The sequence below is a fragment of the Schistocerca americana genome, chromosome 2, assembly GCF_021461395.2.
Source record: "Schistocerca americana isolate TAMUIC-IGC-003095 chromosome 2, iqSchAmer2.1, whole genome shotgun sequence".
In the NCBI taxonomy this organism is placed as follows: Eukaryota; Metazoa; Arthropoda; class Insecta; order Orthoptera; family Acrididae; genus Schistocerca; species Schistocerca americana.
Genome location: NC_060120.1, coordinates 955,919,516 through 955,935,578, shown reverse-complemented (window position 1 = coordinate 955,935,578; position 16,063 = coordinate 955,919,516). Strand labels below are relative to the sequence as shown.

The 16,063-nt window shown below is 40.7% G+C and overlaps 1 protein-coding gene across 1 annotated transcript in view; it reads right to left on the bottom strand.

The window, feature by feature from the left end:
- The window catches only part of LOC124595782, a 56,772-nt gene that overhangs the window by 22,350 nt on the left and 18,359 nt on the right, over window positions 1-16,063 (bottom strand). Inside the window, exon 2 of the mRNA XM_047134668.1 lies at window positions 14,541-14,678. Within this exon, the coding sequence (XP_046990624.1) occupies window positions 14,541-14,678 (138 nt within the window). The remainder of the gene's footprint in view (window positions 1-14,540; window positions 14,679-16,063) is intronic.

Sequence of the window (16,063 nt, the reverse complement as noted above, 5' to 3'; positions counted from 1 at the left end):
GTGAGACACTAGAAAGTGTAAAGAATAGGGAAGATGTTTTTGAGGTGAATTACTTCAAAAAAACGGAGGGAAGAAAAAAAATTAGGGAAATATGTCGGAATATGCGAAGATACCACAGTGATGATGATGCACTCAAGTCGGTAAAGGTCAAGTTTGACAATCCGGACGCAACTAACATAAGGGCTTCATATAAAATACACAAAGGTGTACTGTATCTTCAAAGATTAAATAATCCAGGAAAGTGGAGAGTATGTTGGCCGGAACAACACACTGAAGTGCTGATAGATTATGTTCACTTGGCATATGGCCATTGTGGTGCACGGAAGTGTACCGATAAGTTAGATGAATGCATTACCTTTAACAACATGGCACGAAGTGTAGCACAGAGGATAAGATCTTGTGATGTATGCCAAAAGGCGAAAGTAACAAATGCAACTAATCAAGGGCCCATGCAATCAATAAAACCTGATGAAGTATTAGAAATAGTAGCAGTAGATATCTTTGGACCATTACCGAAAACCATGGGGGGTTTTGTGTACATATTTGTAGCAGTTGAACTTTTCTCAAAGTATATAAAGCTATATCCCTTGAGAAAAGCTACTGCCAGAGCTGTGTATGATAAAATGGTGTGTGATTATTTTGTGAAAGTAGGTAAGCCAAAGAGAATACTATCTGATAATGGTGTTCAGTTTTGCTCAAAAATGTGGAAGGATGGGATAACTGAGAAACAGGTAGAAGTGGTACATATCTCAGCTTATCACCCATCAAGCAATCCGGCAGAAAGATATATGCGTGAGATAGGTCGGTTATTTAGGACGTACTGCCATAGCAACCACAAGAAGTGGGGCATGTATGTGAGTGAATTCGAAGAAATCATGAATTCATTAACAAACGAGAGCACCGGATTTACTCCAGAAGAAATCCTGAAAAAGACGAGAAGTAAAAGTCTAGTAGAAGACCTACTAGAATTTCCAGATAGAGTTGAATTAGATTATGATAGTAAAAAGAACTTAGTAAAAGACAAGATGAGAAAACAAGCAGATGCGAGAATTCGTCGTCATGACGAAAAAGTAAGGAATCCTAAATTCAAAATAGGTGATCTCGTTCTTGTAAAAACACATGAAAAGTCAAGTGAAATTAATAACGAGATCAGCAAATTTAAATATATATATAATGGACCATTTAAAATAGTGTCCATACCCAATGTGAATGCTTATTATTTAGAGTACCCATTAACAGGCAAACGCCTGGGAGTAAGAAACATAGTGGATCTCAAAAGGTATGAACCACGAATTCTACCAGATTGAAAATAAATATATAAATAAATATTAAAGTAAACCAATATGTAAATAGTTTTGTTTCTTTTGTTCTATGTGAAAGGTAAATGTTCACTAAAATATGTTGCAGTATTCTAATGAAACTTCTAGTTTAAGTAGAGACTAAACAGACTGGGAAAGACTGAGCTTCTAAGAAAGCCTTAATAGATGTGTAAATAAGTGTTGTGGAAGAGGTAGAAAAGTGAGGAGGTAAAGTGAAAAGGATGGGCTCTAAAGTAATAGGCGCATAACGTGTGTTTTACTTGCCTGAGATAAAAGAAGTGTATTTAAAATTTTTGTAAAAAAAAAAGATGTTTAAAGTGTACTGTGTTTAGAAGTAAGAAAATTGGAAAGAATATATGTAAATCATTTATGTAATGTTTAGCAGGAAAGATAGAAAGTCAAGTGAAATTAATAACGAGATCAGCAAATTTAAATATATATATAATGGACCATTTAAAATAGTGTCCATACCCAATGTGAATGCTTATTATTTAGAGTACCCATTAACAGGCAAACGCCTGGGAGTAAGAAACATAGTGGATCTCAAAAGGTATGAACCACGAATTCTACCAGATTGAAAATAAATATATAAATAAATATTAAAGTAAACCAATACGTAAATAGTTTTGTTCCTTTTGTTCTATGTGAAAGGTAAATGTTCACTAAAATATGTTGCAGTATTCTAATGAAACTTCTAGTTTAAGTAGAGACTAAACAGACTGGGAAAGACTGAGCTTCTAAGAAAGCCTTAATAGATGTGTAAATAAGTGTTGTGGAAGAGGTAGAAAAGTGAGGAGGTAAAGTGAAAAGGATGGGCTCTAAAGTAATAGGCGCATAACGTGTGTTTTACTTGCCTGAGATAAGAGAAGTGTATTTAAAATTTTTGTAAAAAAAAAGATGTTTAAAGTGTACAGAATTGGTGTTTAATTTTAAATAAGTAATATAAGTACCGAGGTGTATCAGTAAGAAAGGGAAAACCCTTGGTAAAAAGCTTAACGAAAATTTCAGATTCATTATAGGAGAGACTTCTTATTGAATCATCACTGTTAGATACTTCAATAAGAAGTGGGGCATGTGTAACGGAACTGAAATGATGGTGGGCTGACAGTAATTTGGAGCCCGCGCGTCGGAAACGGGCGCGCTGGTGTGAGACTGCCAGGGAGTGCACCCTGATGCCATCTATTGGCGAAACTGGGAATTAGCGCTGCCTCTCAGACAATGCACTAAGCTCTCGGAGTCAAATGTATTCTTTTTCTTGGTAATTATAAGTTATTACTGTATGATTTAATGTTATAAAGCGCTAGAAGTAAATTATTATGACTGGTATGAACTCCAGGGTAATAAATATAAATATTCTTAAATACTAAATGATTTCGGTGAAAAGGTGGTAGGGGAACGCCCCACTCTTGGTGATACGAGCGTAGCTAGAGGTAGCTGGAGACACAGGGATGGAACAATGGAATGGCCTGGGGAGTGTTGACGTGACCGGACGTGCGTAACTGTGCTCACGCAAAAGTGATTGTGCAGCAGCGAAGAGGAGAATATCGTCGCCGTTTGTGGAGTAGAACGCGACGAATGGTAGTCGAAGCCGTCTCTATGCCACTGGGGCTGATTGTAAGAGTTCCTGCGCCCAGATTTTATGGCGGACGTGCAGTAGTTTATACGAGTGCTACAGCTCGTAGTTCCAGCCGCCATTGAGGGCATGAGGCGTGAAGAGCTGCGTTAGCCACATGCATCTCACCACCAGCACCGACACGTCTACCCAAGGCAAGACTGCTTGCAATTGTTAAGTCGAACTTTGTATACATGTAAAAGGAGAATACCAGTTTTCTTTGTGCAAGTGCAGAAGACAGAATATAGTAATGAGTAAAATTACGACGCATGTTGTTCATTGTAAAGTGTAGTAACCTGAAACATAGTGTAGTGAAATCAGACTGAGGCCACCATCGCCTCTTTCATTTACAATTCTTTTGGGTGTAGAATACTTTAGCATATAAGAATGTTGAAAAGAGCAATGGTCACACCAGAATGAGTCGCCTATTTATAGTTACTTAAATTTTCTGAGTAACCTTTCAAGTAAAGTCACTTAACTAGTTCTATATCAATCGTCCAAAGAGTAATATCCAAAATCATTAAATAAGTTGAAGGATAGAATTTTGTTAACCTAAGTTGCATAAGTTGTCTTGGTGGTAATTACCAAGCCAACTCACAGAAATTGAGAGAGTATTTGCTTTGTAGAATCACCTAGAATGATCAGAAATAGTAATATTCAGAATTAAGTTTAAATTCAACTCAAGCCGTTTCACTTTGAAACGAGCCAAAAAATTGATTTATTCTTTTGCTCCTTCAGAGCTGGTGACCGTAGTTATAAGTATTTTCAGGAGGATTCGACGGTAAGTCTGCTGCTCTCGTCGTGCTGATAGGATTATCCACTGCTGCTAGCAGTGGTGATTGGATACATAAGCTCACTACCAAGTTAAGTGGGTCAGGTAGGCAGTGTTACCGTGTGAACTGTAGGGCACTGTAGGCCGTGGATCGAACCCATTCAATCATCACAGCTCTTTGGGAAATAGTCCGGTTAGGAGTGTACTAATCATTAGGTAAATACTGGCGAGTAACGGTCAAAAATGTATACGCGAGTGAATTTAGCAAGGTCCATGTAGAACCTAGTTAATGTGGTGCAGTGGCGAGGGTAGGAGTGGAGTAAAAGTGAGCTGAGCTTGTGGCAGCTGTGCTGTCTCCAAAGATTAATAACGTGAATTCACTACTACCTCTTACCATTAGGGCTGAGCTATTTACGGTTAAAATACGTAGCAGTAAGCGCAAAGGCGCGACAGCTACAAGTCCGTATTGGCTTTATACATACGGAAGTAGGAAGCGGGTCATTCCGTCAGTGGAGGGGTTAAAACAACCGAGTCAGTTGAGAACATACCCCATTTACTGATGGAAAGATTCGGCGGTTCGGTCGCAAGTGTCTTGAAAGGAGGATATAAGATGAACATCAACAAAAGCAAAACGAGGATAATGGAATGTAGTCGAATTAAGTCAGGTGATGCTGAGGGAATTAGATTAGGAAATGAGACACTCAAAGTAGTAAAGGAGTTTTGCTATTTGGGGAGAAAAATAACTGATGATGGTCGAAATAGAGAGGATATAAAACGTAGACTGGCAATGGCAAGGAAAGCTTTTCTGAAGAAGATAAATTTGTTAACACCGAGTATAGATTTAAGTGTCAGGAAGTCGTTTCTGAAAGTATTTGTATGGAGTGTAGCCATGTACGGAAGTGAAACATGGACGATAAACAGTTTGGACAAGAAGAGAATAGAAGCTTTCGAAATGAGGTGCTACAGAAGAATGCTGAAGATTAGATGGGTAGATCACATAACTAATGAGGAGGTATTGAATAGAATTGGGGAGAAGAGGTGTTTGTGGCAGAACTTGACAAGAAGAAGGGACCGGTTGGTAGGACATGTTCTTAGGCATCAAGGGATCACAAATTTAGCATTGGATCGTAGAGGGAGACCAAGAGATGAATACACTAAGCAGATTCAGAAGGATGTAGGTTGCAGTAAGTACTGGGAGATGAAGAAGCTTGCACAGGATAGAGTAGCATGGAGAGCTGCATCAAACCAGTCTCAGGACTGAAGACAACAACAACAACAACATCTGATATCATAATCTCTGTCTGACCACAATGTAATGTAACTGAAATCTACTCGTATCATCCGGTCTTTTTTAAGTATAGCTCCTCCTCTTGCGGTTCTTGAGCAGAGTATTAGCTATTACTAGCTGAAATTTATTACGAAACTCTATTAGTCTTTCTCTTCTCCCATTCCTTGTTCCAAGCCCATATTTTTCTGTAATCTTTTCTTCTTTTCCTTCCCTTACAATGACATTCCGTTCTCGCATGACTATTAAATTTTCATCTCTCTACGTACTGTATTACCCTTCAAATATCCTCATATACTTTCATTATCTCTTCATCTTCAGCTTGCGACGTCGACATGTACACCTAAACTATCGTTGTCGGTGTTTGTTTGCTGTCCATCCTGATAAGAACAACCCTATCACTGAGTTGTTCACAATAACACACTTTCTGCCCTATCTCCCTATTTATAACGAATCGACTCCCTTTATACCATTTTCTGTTCCACTGCTGTTGATATTACCCTATACTCATCTGACCAGAAATTCTTGTCTTCTTTCCATTTCACTTCACTTGTAGGGAAGCAGCATACTCACGCCTTATAAAATACACATCAGTCTTTCCATTGTGTGCCAGCCTTGTCCGCTGTAACTAGCTCTGACGTCATAAATATTGCGCAATACATTTAAATGAAGTTAATAACCTGAAACGTTTCTAGCATGTCAGGAGTAATACAAAATCAGTATGTGTTGGATATCAGTTCAATAACTTTAACCATTTTCGAAATTTGGAAGTTTTTCTGTAAAAATCATTGGCACAACAGAAAAGAGCTAGAAACTTAAAAATTTATATTTAGATTCCTTTTGCATAATAATTTAGTAGAAACAGTATTCTGGATCTCACAAATTAAAATTTTAGTTGAAATTCATGATTTTCTGGTTTTTGTCTTAGAAATTAAGGAAGCAAGATAGATTAAGTAGGCGAATAAATAAAGCTAGGATGTTTAAATTTAAGTAGAAGGGAGATCCGCTCTAATCATAAAAATGTGAGAAGTTTCAACAGAATAACTATAAAACTATAGCTGTAGCATATCTCCAAAGAGCAAGTTCAGAGCTCGTCAACTACGTGTAGTGTAATTAAATTAATTCTCTCGCCCAAAATATTTGACTTAGCCACATCAGACTTTCATTATGATTACTTACTTGTGTGCTGATTGCACAATTAAATTGAAAGCTTCATTGGCCATCAGCAAAGGAAGCAATGATTTATTCGATAACTTAAAGTGCTGCATTACTAGCCCTGCGGCTAGTCGGGAGAGCAGATTTGATCAGGCGTTCCCTTAGCCGTCCGCACCGCAGCTTTATATGTAAGAATGCTGCACGAGAAAACGATGGCTCCAGTTCTCTCCAGATGCTGATTAGCGCACCGCCTGTGCCGGGAGTCGCGTCACATCGGTATCGATGATATAAACAGCCTCGAATGCAGTAATAAGTTACTCGGGATACGCGTAGCCATGAAATCGTTTTCGAGTGAAGTGTTAACTTTGGGATGATGTTAATGATCTATCTTTAGTTTGCGTATTTTCATGTGCCACTGCAGGACAGACATTCTACAATTATTAGCGTGGCGTTTGATGAACATTATCATCAAATTATGGCGAGCATTCACTTAAACATTTAATTTGAACAGTTATAGTTGCATCAGCGCATTAGACTGTGAACTGCTCTGGTATTTGGATTGTGTGGATTCTTTTTCGTCTGTGACTTTCAGAATATAGTGAACATTTTAGAGAGAATGGTTTTTGATTATGAATCCCAGACAATCTCCTAATTCCTCAGAGCTATAAGCTGTAGCTACAAATGTATTTCTCAGATGAAGTGGGCACTAGGAATTCTAATTACAGGCTACACATTTTGCTAATCACTTTCTGGTTGCCAATATTGTAGTTAGAGAGCCAGTGTTGAGAACGGCAACAGCATTAAAGAAATAGTAGGAACATTAACAATTATGCCTCCCGCCGCCCCACACACTGATCCCTACTATATCTAGATTGAGCATTTGCATTTCCTTTTTCAGATTTCTAGTTTCTGTACCACCTTCAAGCTTCTCATATTACACGCCTCGACACCTAGAACGTTATCCTTTCATTGGTTTTTCAGTATTTGTCTCATGGTCACTTCCCCCTTGGCAGTCCCCTCTCAGAGACCAGAATGGGGGACTATTATGGAATCTTTTGCCAGTGGAGAGATCGTGATGACACTTTTTCAGTTACAGGGTGCATGTCCTGTGTATACACGTTATGGGTATTTAATGCAGTGGTTTCCATCGCCTTCTGCATGCTCATGCCGCTGATCATTGCCAATTCTTGCGCCTTTAGGGGCAGTTTCCCAACCCTAGGACAAGAGAGTGCCCTGAACCTCTGTCCGCTCCTTCGCCCTCTTTGACAAGGCCGCTGGCAGAATGAGGGTGACTTATTATGCCGGAAGTCTTCGGCCGCCAATGCTGATTAGTAATCAAAACTTAAGCGGTGGTGGGATTCGAACCAGGTACCGATGACGTTTTGATTACTAATGAAAGACGCTACCCTGGACCACGGGTGCAACGTATACAGTGCTTATTCCGTATTTTTGAAGGAGTTTAACGAAGTCGCACGAAAGATTCCCCACAAAAGTGATTCTCAAAAACTGAGAAATAACTACTTATGGCGTGGGGCAGATGTTGTTCTTATGTGGCATAGTCTTGTTCCTGTATGGATCGCCAACAGTAATCGGGTTGTGGCCGTTACTTGTGGTGATATATCTAAGACTGGTCAAGATATAGATAATGGCAGGTCACTAACTTGGTGAATCATAACAGTGAAATGTAAGTTAAAGGTAATAAAGACTACGGCGACCATAATTTTCAAGAAACATTGTCTTCAACATAATCTGATTCCCGTCTACCTGCAGGCAAATCTAAGAACTAACACTCGAATAAAGACTTCCTTAAGTGTACTAGATTCCTCATTTCAGGCTACATTAGGTGTTTATACAAGGAAAAAGATAATCTTAATCTACTTTCCCACGAAGTTTATGTCTCAGCAGTTTAACTTCGGTATTATGACCAATTGGATATTTGAGTGAGAGTTGCCAACCAAGTTGTTTGGAATACTGTCCAACCGATCACTCGCACCTAGTCTCGTAAGTTAAATAATTAAAGATACGTTTACTGCCCTACACCTAAAAAAGAGTGTGCTAACGTGGGAGGTCTTCCTTGTTTGCTGACGGAGTGTTTAGTCTCTCTGGCATACGATTTGACCAACAAGGAATGCAATTTTTAAGTGAGAGTCTGAAACACGGCATTCAGCCTAATCCAGATAGGAAACTAGCGAAGTCCCTAACAGTGGATTAGAAAATAGTCATTGACGTTTCCCCATGCCCCAGAGGTGAGAAGATTAAAATCATTTGTAGAGCTAATGAGCTAATAGAGAAAGCCTCTCGTAAGAAATCCAAAAATGTTCATTACTTATCATTAAAAACTAATAACAATGAGTTACCAGTGGTTAAAGAAAGTACTTCCACTACATAATTGACTGCATCGCCAAAACGTTATAGTTCCGTATAACATCATGAGATCTAAACTGACCACCAAAACAATTTGCAAAGAAGTTTAATTCTACCCTGATGTGACAGCGAAAATGAAAATAATGAATCCTAAAGTCTCATTGTAATGTGCCCAAATTAAAGGTCATATATTGCTTCACCCAACAGTACGATTCTAATGGTATGCTAACATGGGGCAACTAGTCTCTAAATACGTATTAAAACTTTTGCAAGAGAACTTTGTATTCAAGCAGAACTTCTCAATACGGAACAGAATACAATTATTTGATTTAGTCACAGATCAACAACAATATAAGAATAAGATTGAATAACCAACGAAAGGGTAACGTTTTACCAGTCTTGGTGTGGAATGTCAGAAGTTCGAACGTGGTAGGGAAGCTAGAAAATCAGAAAAGGGAAGTGCTAAGGGTCAATCTGGATATAGTGGGGGTTAATGAAGTTAAATGGAAAGAAGACAAGGATTTCTGGTCAGACAAGTATAGGGTAATATCAACAACAGCATAAAATGGTATAACGGGAGTAGGAGGTATTATGAATAGGCAGGTAGGGCGGAGAGTGAGTTTCTGTGAACATTCGAGTGATGGGATGGTTCTCATTGCAATCGATAGCCGGCAAACTCTGGCAACAACATTTCAGGTACACATGCCGACGTCGCAAGCTGAAGATGGAGACAGAGAAAGTATATGAGGATAACGAACGGGTAATTCAATACCTAAACGAAGATGAAAATCTAATAGTTGTAGGGGACTGGGATTGGATTATAGAGAAAGGGCTACAGGAGGAAATGGGTTTGGTACCAGGAATGAGAGAGGAGGAATAATACTTGAGTTCTGCAATAAATTTCAGTTCGTGACAGTAAATTTTCTGATCAAGGATAACAAGAGGAGGAGGTGAACTCGGTGAAGGCCGAGATGTATGGGAAGATTCAAATTAAATTGCGTCATGATCATGCAGAGACTCCGTAACCAGATATTGTATTGTAAGGTGTACCCAGGAGCAGACACAGATTCCGACCATAATTTAGCAATTATGTAAGGCAGGCTTAAATTTAAAGGACTAGTCAGGGAAAATCAACAGGAAATGAAGTGAGACAAGTTAATACTAAGAAATAAAGAAATACTCTTGACGTTCTCTGAGGCTACATATGTACCAAGAATGTAACCACGAAAAGAAACCATGGATATCAGAAGAAATACTTCAGCCGATCGACGAAAGAAGGAAGTAAAATAATGTTCAGGGAAATTCAGGAAACAGAAACACAATTCACTTAGGACTGCATTGAGGGTAAATCGAAAAATGGCGAAAGAAATTAGAATTTGCAGAAATGAACAGAAACAGAAACTTAACATGAAAATTGGGATCATGATGAGACGAAGATACAGAATTTCGCTCTCTCGGAAACAAAGTAACCCATGATGGATGGAGCAAAGAGGATGTAATAAACTGACTAGCTCTGGCAAAAAGAGCGTTCCTGGCCAAGAGAAGTCTCCTAACGTCAGCGGAGGCCTTAGTTTGAGCAAGAAATTTCTGAGAATGTACGTTTGGAACACAGCACTGTATGATGCGAAATATGGACTGTGGAAAAACTGGAAGAGAAAAGAATCCCAGGATTTTAGATGTGGTGCTGCAGAAGAATGTTGAAAATTAGGTGAACTGATGAGGTAAAGAATGAGGAGGTTCTCTGCAGAATCGGAAAAGTGATCCTTTAATTCTGTAGCGCAGTATAGTGTGGGTGATTTCCATACCATTAGGCGTCCAAAGCTCGTGGTCTTGTGGCTATCGTTGCTGCGTCTGGATCATGCGGTCCCGAGTTCGATTCCCCGCCGGGTTGGGAGATTTTCTCTGCCCGGGGACTGGATATTGGTACTGTCCTCATCGTTTCATCATCATTCATTGAAAGTGGCAAGATTGGATTGAGTAAAGATTGGGAATTTGTACGGGCGCTGATGGCCGCGCAGTTGAGCACCCCACAAACCAAACATCATCATCATCACACCATTAGGTATGCCGCCTCGAGACATATACATAGTTTCTAACTTCAATGCTTGACTCATTGTGTTGCATGATTACCGTTGATCCTGCCTATCTTTCCTACTTGTGGACAATTTGAGTGACTAAATTTTACTCTGCGCCGAATTTGGTAAGGGGCCGTTTCTTGACTCTGGTGATCTAAGTTTGCATTGATACTGATACTCTCCCTGCATTGCTTCATTCAGTGCTTGACAAATAGTCAGTAAAGGGATAGCACGGATTGTCTAAATGGTTATTAATTTAATGATGATTCAGTGAACCTATTTCGCAGCGGATAACGCAAAGGAAGTGGTGAGGTGGGGTGTGGGCCTCAAGCAACCAAAAAACCCAGCTAACCGACAGCATCTGCACCGCTTTCAGGCACCATATACTCTCATATGGAATCTTCACTTTCAATAATTTCTGATTTCACACTATTATGGTGGCTCAGTTCAGGATTGCATTTACTGGGTACGGGACACGGGGTGAAATTATTGTTTCACACACGTAATATTATCATTTAAATACCACTTTCCTTGTGGCGCACGCCCCTCTTCTCAGTTCTGCACAAGTTAACATTCACTAAGTTACAAGGACATTATGCGTTCTCCTTCTAATCTAAACGGTCTCTCAGTTCAGTGATACACACAGGATAAAGCGAAATGTTCCGTTACTCTTGGGATTACCGTTCTCACACGACACTCTCATACCCATGCCACACGTGGACTGAGTAACAAGTGGTATTTTAATACAATCTATTTAAACCGAATTTCGGTGTCCCCCTCTGATTTGGGCGGGTACAACATCGCATGCTAGGACCCGATCTTATAGCGGACGTTTGCGTGATAAGCAAGCAGAGACATTTATTAATTGTTAATACACACAAATGACATTAATTCTATTACATCAGTCACACGAACACTTGCAAAACCAACAATCAATTTCTACAAGAACAACCGTATGCAACGACGAATCACCAATAACATTTCATTAACATCTTGTCATTGCCAATAAAGTTACAATCTTTGATCGTTGATGGATAGTATCAATCCTTCACACGAAACACACGCAATTCCTACTCTATATACTGAGCGAGGCTGCGCAGTGGTTAGCACACTGGCCTTGCATTCTGGAGGACAACGGTTCAAACCCACGTCCGGCCATCCTGATTTAGGGTTTCCGAGATTTCCCTATATCGCTTGACGCAAATGGCGGAATGGTTCCTTTGAAAGGGCAAGGCCGACTTCCTTCCCCATCCTTCCCAATTGCTATGGGACCGATGACGTCGCTGTTTGGTTCCCTCCCCAATTCAACCAACTAGCCTGCTCTGTGTTTCCACAAGAACGTCCGTTAGCTCACCGACTGAGCAGCCAAGCCCACGTGGGATCTTGGAAATCCATGGCTCTAAATCAGTCACCATCTATGATCATTCTTGGATTTTATATTACAATTTCACACGCAAAATCTTATTGATTTTCATTTAGTATGCTGGTGGCCGTTTCTCCGTACAGTACTGCACGCTTAGCACCGTGGAGACAAAGGCCAAAAAGAAAAAAATAAATCAGGGAAACTAACATCACGCGCAAAATTCTTTAAATGTTTCATCCTATCCACACGCCCAATTGCTAAACTGAAGGTGATTACTCTTTTTCAGAAGGCTACTGCCGTATGGTTGAAAGTTGCACGAAGAGAGATACTCTCGCTACCAATAAAAATCAGATGAACTCTGGAATTTAATGAAATGAAATATGAACTTCAAACTAGATTACAAAGATCTCCACGCTCACGTTTGAATCGTGAACTCTAACCATCCAACACACTCGTAAAACAATTAAAAAAGTGGCCACAACGTGGGCATAGCTGTGATAATGTTGGAAAAGAGCGGATTACTGACAGAATCTATGATATACGGCATACTTCTGTTAAACACTACTGGCCATTGAAATTGCTACACCACGAATATGACGTGCTACAGACGCGAAATTTAACCGACAGGAAGAAGATCCTGTGATATGCAAAGGATAAGCTTTTCAGGGCATTCACAAAAAGTTTGACGACGGTAGCGACACCTACAAGGTGCTGACATGAGGAAAGTTTCCAACCGATTTCTCATACACAAACAGCAGTTGACCGGCGTTGCCTGGTGAAACGTTGTTGTGATGCCTCGTGTAAGGAGGACAAATTCGTACCATCACATTTCCGACTTTCATAAAGGTTGGATTGTAGCCTATCACGATTACGGTTTATCGTATCGCGACATTGCTGCTCGTGTTGGTCGAGATCCAACGACTGTTAGCAGAATATGGAATCGGTGGGTTCAGGAGGGTAATACGGAACGCCGTGCTGGATCCCAACGGCCTCGTATCACTAGAAATCGAGATGACAGGCATCTTATCCGCATGGCTGCAACGGATCGTGCAGCCCCGTCTCGATCCCTGAATCAACAGATGGGGACGTTTTGCAAGACAACAACCATCAGCACGAACAGTTCGTCGACGTTTGCTGCAGCATGGACTATCAACTCGGAGACCATGGCTGCGGTTACCCTCGACGCTGCATCACAGACAGGAGCGCCTGCGATGGTGTACTCAGTGACGAACCTGGGTGCACGAATGGCAGAACGTCATTTTTTTCGGATGAATACAGGTTCGGTTTACAGCATCATGATGGTCGCATCCGTGTTTGGCGACATCGCGGTGAACGCACATTGGAAACGTGCATCCGTCATCGCCATACTGGCGTATCGCCCAGCGTCATGGTATGGGGTGCCATTGGTTACACGTCTCGGTAACCTCTTGTTCGCATTGACGGCACTTTGAACAGTGGACGTTACATTTCAGATGTCTACCCTTCATTCGATCCCTGCTAAACCCTACATTTCAGCAGGATAATGCACGACCGCATGTTGCAGGTCCTGTACGGGCCTTTCTGGATACAGAAAATGTTCGAATGCTGCCATGGCCAGCACATTCTCCAGGTCACTCACCAATTGGAAACGTCTGGTCAATGGTGGCCGAGCAACTGGCTCGTCACAATACGCCAGTCACTACTTTTGATGAACTGCGGTATCGTGTTGAAGCTGCATGGGCAGCTGTACCTGTACACGCCATCCAAGCTCTGTTTGACTCAATGCCCAGGCGTATCAAGGCCGTTATTACTGCCAGGGGAGGTTGTTCTGGGTACTGATTTCCCAGGATCTAGGCACCCAAATTGCGTGAAAATGTAACCACATGTCAGTTCTAGTATAATATATTTGTCCAATTAATAGCCGTTTATCATCTGCATTTCTTCTTGGTGTAGCAATTTTAATGGCCAGTAGTGTATTAGGTAACTGTTTGACGGAGACGAGCTCATATTCCGTCCATACTCTCTGCCATCTGGAACCTGACCGACGACAAATGGTGGAGCACCCCTATCGGTTTCTTTGCTCATCAGTGAAGGAGGGGGGAAGACTTGCTACCATCCCCCGTATACTTTCGCACTATTGGTGCGTCTTTGCCAGTCTACCTACTAGACTTTTGTGGGCACCAGACCAAACAAAACACACATCTTTGCATTACAGCTATTATACTCTCAAATCACACCCAAAGCAAACATTCATTCTGACGTTTAAGAGCAACACAACAGGAATGGGAAGAGGATGTGCATTAATACATAGTCAGATAAACATAGTGAGGTGCACCTCTACACCAGAGCTTCATAGTACGAGAGCAAATAGTTATAAATACCATTCTGTCATTACCAATACAGGAATTTGGATACCTTGAAATGACGTAATGGGACGGAACAAGCAGGTCCGCATCAGTGTTACACCTTTAAAGTAAAATTATAACATTTAATAAGCACATTTGATACAAAAATTCTGAAATTCAGTCAATAATTACATGAAATACTAAAAAATGAGCTTTTTGTGGTCCCTGCCGCTGTGACCGTGTCAGTGAAACAGATTGGTGAGAATCTCACCTGTGAATTTTTTCTTGATGCAGGTGTACTCTCCCGGACAGGTCAGCAGCAGGTCCGCCGGACGGTCGAATGGATCTGCACAGCGAGAATCCTTTGTGGAATCGCAGACGTAGCACTTGATGGGTATATTGTCATCGTCTGAAACATTTGAAATATTTCTGAATGTTTGATTTAGTATTTCAGGCATCTCGTACTCAGATAGTCAGCGTTTGAGACCCCGCATAAATTTTTCACAGCTCTTCTGTCCTGGGTCCTTGTGGAAGTGGTTGGTCGTTGAATTCTTCTGACTTTTTGTTTAATATGAAACATATATGTAAGTGCAATAACCAAGAGCAAACAGTAAGAATGGAAGACCAAGAACGTAGCAGTCACATTAAAAAGATAGACAGAGTTGCAGTCTTTCACAACTACCGTTCAAGCAGCAGCGACGGAAGTAACAAAGATTCAAGACTGGGCTTAAAATTCGTGGTGAGGGGCTGTTAGTGCTAATACCCGATGAATGCATTGCTATCGTCAGTGTAAGTGAAGAAGGTTTTGCAGGACCTGTTGAACAGAATGACAAATCTAGTCAGTACAGATTACGGACTGAGACCAAAACATGTTGAGACGAAAGTAATGAAGATTAGCTGAAATGAAGTTAGTGATAAATGCAACATCTCCATTGGTGTCCATGATGTAGAGGAAGTTAAGATATCCCGCTACCTCGAAAGCAAAATAATATATGCTTGACAAATCAAAGACAAAACAAAATGCTGAAGAGCACACGCAAAGAGGGCATTCACTGCCAAAACAATTCTATTAGTACCGAAAGTAGGACTTATTCTGAGAAAGAAATTTCTGAGTGTGTACGTTTGGAGCACAGCATTGTATGGTAGTGAACCAAATTGTGGGAAATCTAGCGAAAAGAGCCCATGAGATTTGAGGTACCGTGCTATAAAAGAATACTGAAAATTCTATGAACTGATAAGATACGAAATGAGAAGGTTGTTCGTAGAATCGGAGTGAAACGGAACGTGTGGAGACCACTGACAAGCAACTAGTTGATAGGAAATGAGAGACCATGGAATAAATTCCATGGTTTTAGTCGGAGCAGTAGAGGAGAAAAGCTGTAGGGGACGATAGAGTTTGTAATTGCGGTATTGTACACATGTCGCGATACCACACTACAGTCGGCAGTGCGAATCGCTCCCACAGGCATTAGTGAGAGCTTGCTGCAATCGGCAACGACGTATGGGAGGTGCTGCTGGAGACCGCGCTTTCCCTGTCATTTTAGCACCATCCTCACGCCGAGGTCGACGTACTGTAGAGCATGCAACGGCTTTTCCCCATTTCGAGACCTTAGATATAGCAGTAAACAACATCGTTAAGAAACATGGCTTGTGAAGTGTCACATGAACTTGTACTGTTGCTTAAACATTATACCTCAAGAGGACAGTTTGTCAATTAGTTCATTAGGTAATGCTTTGCTAGTCCATGGTGGTTGTAAATTATCCAGTACTCCTGTTGCAAAGTTAAGTAATTTA